Source organism: Corticium candelabrum, chromosome 3 (assembly GCF_963422355.1).
Source record: "Corticium candelabrum chromosome 3, ooCorCand1.1, whole genome shotgun sequence".
Taxonomy (NCBI): Eukaryota; Metazoa; Porifera; class Homoscleromorpha; order Homosclerophorida; family Plakinidae; genus Corticium; species Corticium candelabrum.
The window spans coordinates 9,193,846-9,196,345 of record NC_085087.1 but is presented as its reverse complement, the minus strand read 5'-3'; the positions used below and the strand labels follow the sequence as shown (position 1 = coordinate 9,196,345).

The window sequence follows — 2,500 nt, the reverse complement described above, 5'->3', positions numbered from 1 at the left end:
AGACAGGCAGGCAGACAGACAAACAAATAGACAAACTGACAGACAAAAAGACAGACAGACAGACAGACAGACAGACAAACAGACAGACAAGACAGACAGACAAACCAACTGACAGACAAACAAACAGGATGAAACAATTGACTCATAGTGAGACAAACAAACAAATTTTTGTCTTGCATAGCAGCAAGAGTTGCAATAATTTATATATTCATTTCAGAAAGGCAAACATGCCTTGGACATTGCCAAAGAATCTGGCAATCAAACGATCATTCGTATTGTTGAGTTGCATCATAAAGAAGGTAATCAGATGGTCCCAAGGCATTCCTACAGATTAACACACACACACACACACACACACACACACACACACACACACACACACACACACACACACACACACACACACACACACAGTGCACACACACGTACGTACACACACACACACACACACATACACACACACACACACACACACACACACACACACACACACACACAAACACACTCACACACAACATGCACACACACACACACACACAATCTATTATTGATATCACTAGTGATGTGACTTTCAGTATTTTTGCTGTCTAGATGAGCAGCCACCTTTGGTCATGATGGCCAAGGAGGACGCCCCAGAAGGAGATCCATCCCACCTTGTATTCAACGAAGTAAGACAACACATAATAATTAATATAAAATATTTTATTACTATATATTAAACTATTGTAAATTATTACCTACCTATTTCTAATTGACAATATTAAAATAATTAATTATTATAAAATATAATTAATTATTAATTATTATAGATTATTATCAATTATTATGAAATGCTATTGTCAATTATTATGAAATATAATTAATTATTATGAAATATAATTAATTAATTATTATTATAGATTATTATCAATTATTATGAAATGTAATTTATTATTATTAATTATTATATAATATAATTAATCATTAATTATTATAGATTATTATCAATTATTATGAAATATAACTTATTATTATTAATTATTATAAAATAGATTAGTATATAAACATCATATTACCTATTTGTATTTACTATGCCAATTTCAATTTATAATATATGAGAATATAGTTAATAAAAAATTATCATTTGCAGGGTGATCTTATTCAAGTGTTATCAAAACCTTATGAGGAGTGGTGGAAGGGAGCACTCGTGTCGAAGCCTGAAAAGACGGGACTTTTCTGTTCCTTGATGGTTGATGATCAGCCGCTAGGTGAGACCAATATGGCAACAATGATCAACATGGTATTCATCCTATTGTAGCTTCTGTTGTGCAAATTGTAATGAAAGGCAACGTGTGAGGAGACACGTGGGGTAAAGCTTAGATGCATGATAACATTTCAGGAAAGTAAGCAAGCAGATAGAGAGAAGAGTAAGCATTGACACAGAGAAACAGACAAGTGGGTGGGCGGACAAACAAGGAAACAGCCAGCCAGACAAACAGGCAGATGACAGACGACAAACAGACACACACAGACAGACACACAGAGAGACAGGCGGATAGACACATGGGCAAAACAGAAAGATCAACAGGCAGATATACAGACAACCAGATGGACAGACAGACACAGACAGACACACAGACAGACAGACAAACAGACACACAGACAGATCGACAGGCAGATATACAGACAACCAGATGGACAAACAGACAGACAAACAGGTAAACAAGTAGACAGACAAATAGACAGACAAACAAACATACGTATATACATACACACATACATACATCATACAAACAGACAGGCAGGCAAGTGGGTAGGCAGACAGACAGACGGACAGACAGACAAACAGACAAATGGACAAACAAACAGACAGACTTACCACAAGCCAAACAACCAACCAGTCACTCAAACAAATTCAATCAGCAATCAACAGCCAATAAATCAGTCCCAAAACTCACTTAATCAATACACACAAAAACAATTTCCAACCAATTACAGAAGTCAACTGAACCACCAAGCATTCCACTCCACCATCCAAAACCAACTCATTTTTCAAACCACTTCAATAGACCTCAAAACTATTGGCCTTCTTGTCTAGATGCAGACGAAGCTCGAGCAGCGATTGCGGCCGGGGGCAGGGCATCATACCAGCTACCAGCAGGCGACTGTGCAAGTGCTGTAGATGAGCTGGAACAATCGGCTCGAATAGAATTGGGCGCTGCAAGTGTGCCACAGCTGAGCAGTGCAGAGAAGACGGTGCAGCTGGAACATCCGGATATCGGAGACGACGTACGAAAAGTGGCAGCCACACTCAAAGTGGCGCTCGCCAAAAAAGTGAGGTTACTGTCATTAATATTTTAATTTTAATTAATTATAAAATTATTTTAAATTATATTTTTATTTTTTATTGTTTATTGTTTATTTTTAATTAATTTATTTTTAATTATATAAATAAATAATTTAAATATTAAATAAATATAAATTAAATAGTTAGTTTAAATAAATAATTATAACTTTGTTA

At 35.7% G+C, this 2,500-nt stretch overlaps 1 protein-coding gene across 1 annotated transcript in view; it reads left to right on the top strand.

Annotated features, from left to right (window-relative positions):
* Positions 1-2,500, top strand: part of LOC134176635 (uncharacterized) — an 11,353-nt gene that overhangs the window by 4,148 nt on the left and 4,705 nt on the right. Inside the window, exons 11-14 of the mRNA XM_062643302.1 lie at positions 218-299; positions 592-668; positions 1,130-1,247; positions 2,078-2,313. Of these exons, the coding sequence (XP_062499286.1) occupies positions 218-299; positions 592-668; positions 1,130-1,247; positions 2,078-2,313 (513 nt within the window). The remainder of the gene's footprint in view (positions 1-217; positions 300-591; positions 669-1,129; positions 1,248-2,077; positions 2,314-2,500) is intronic.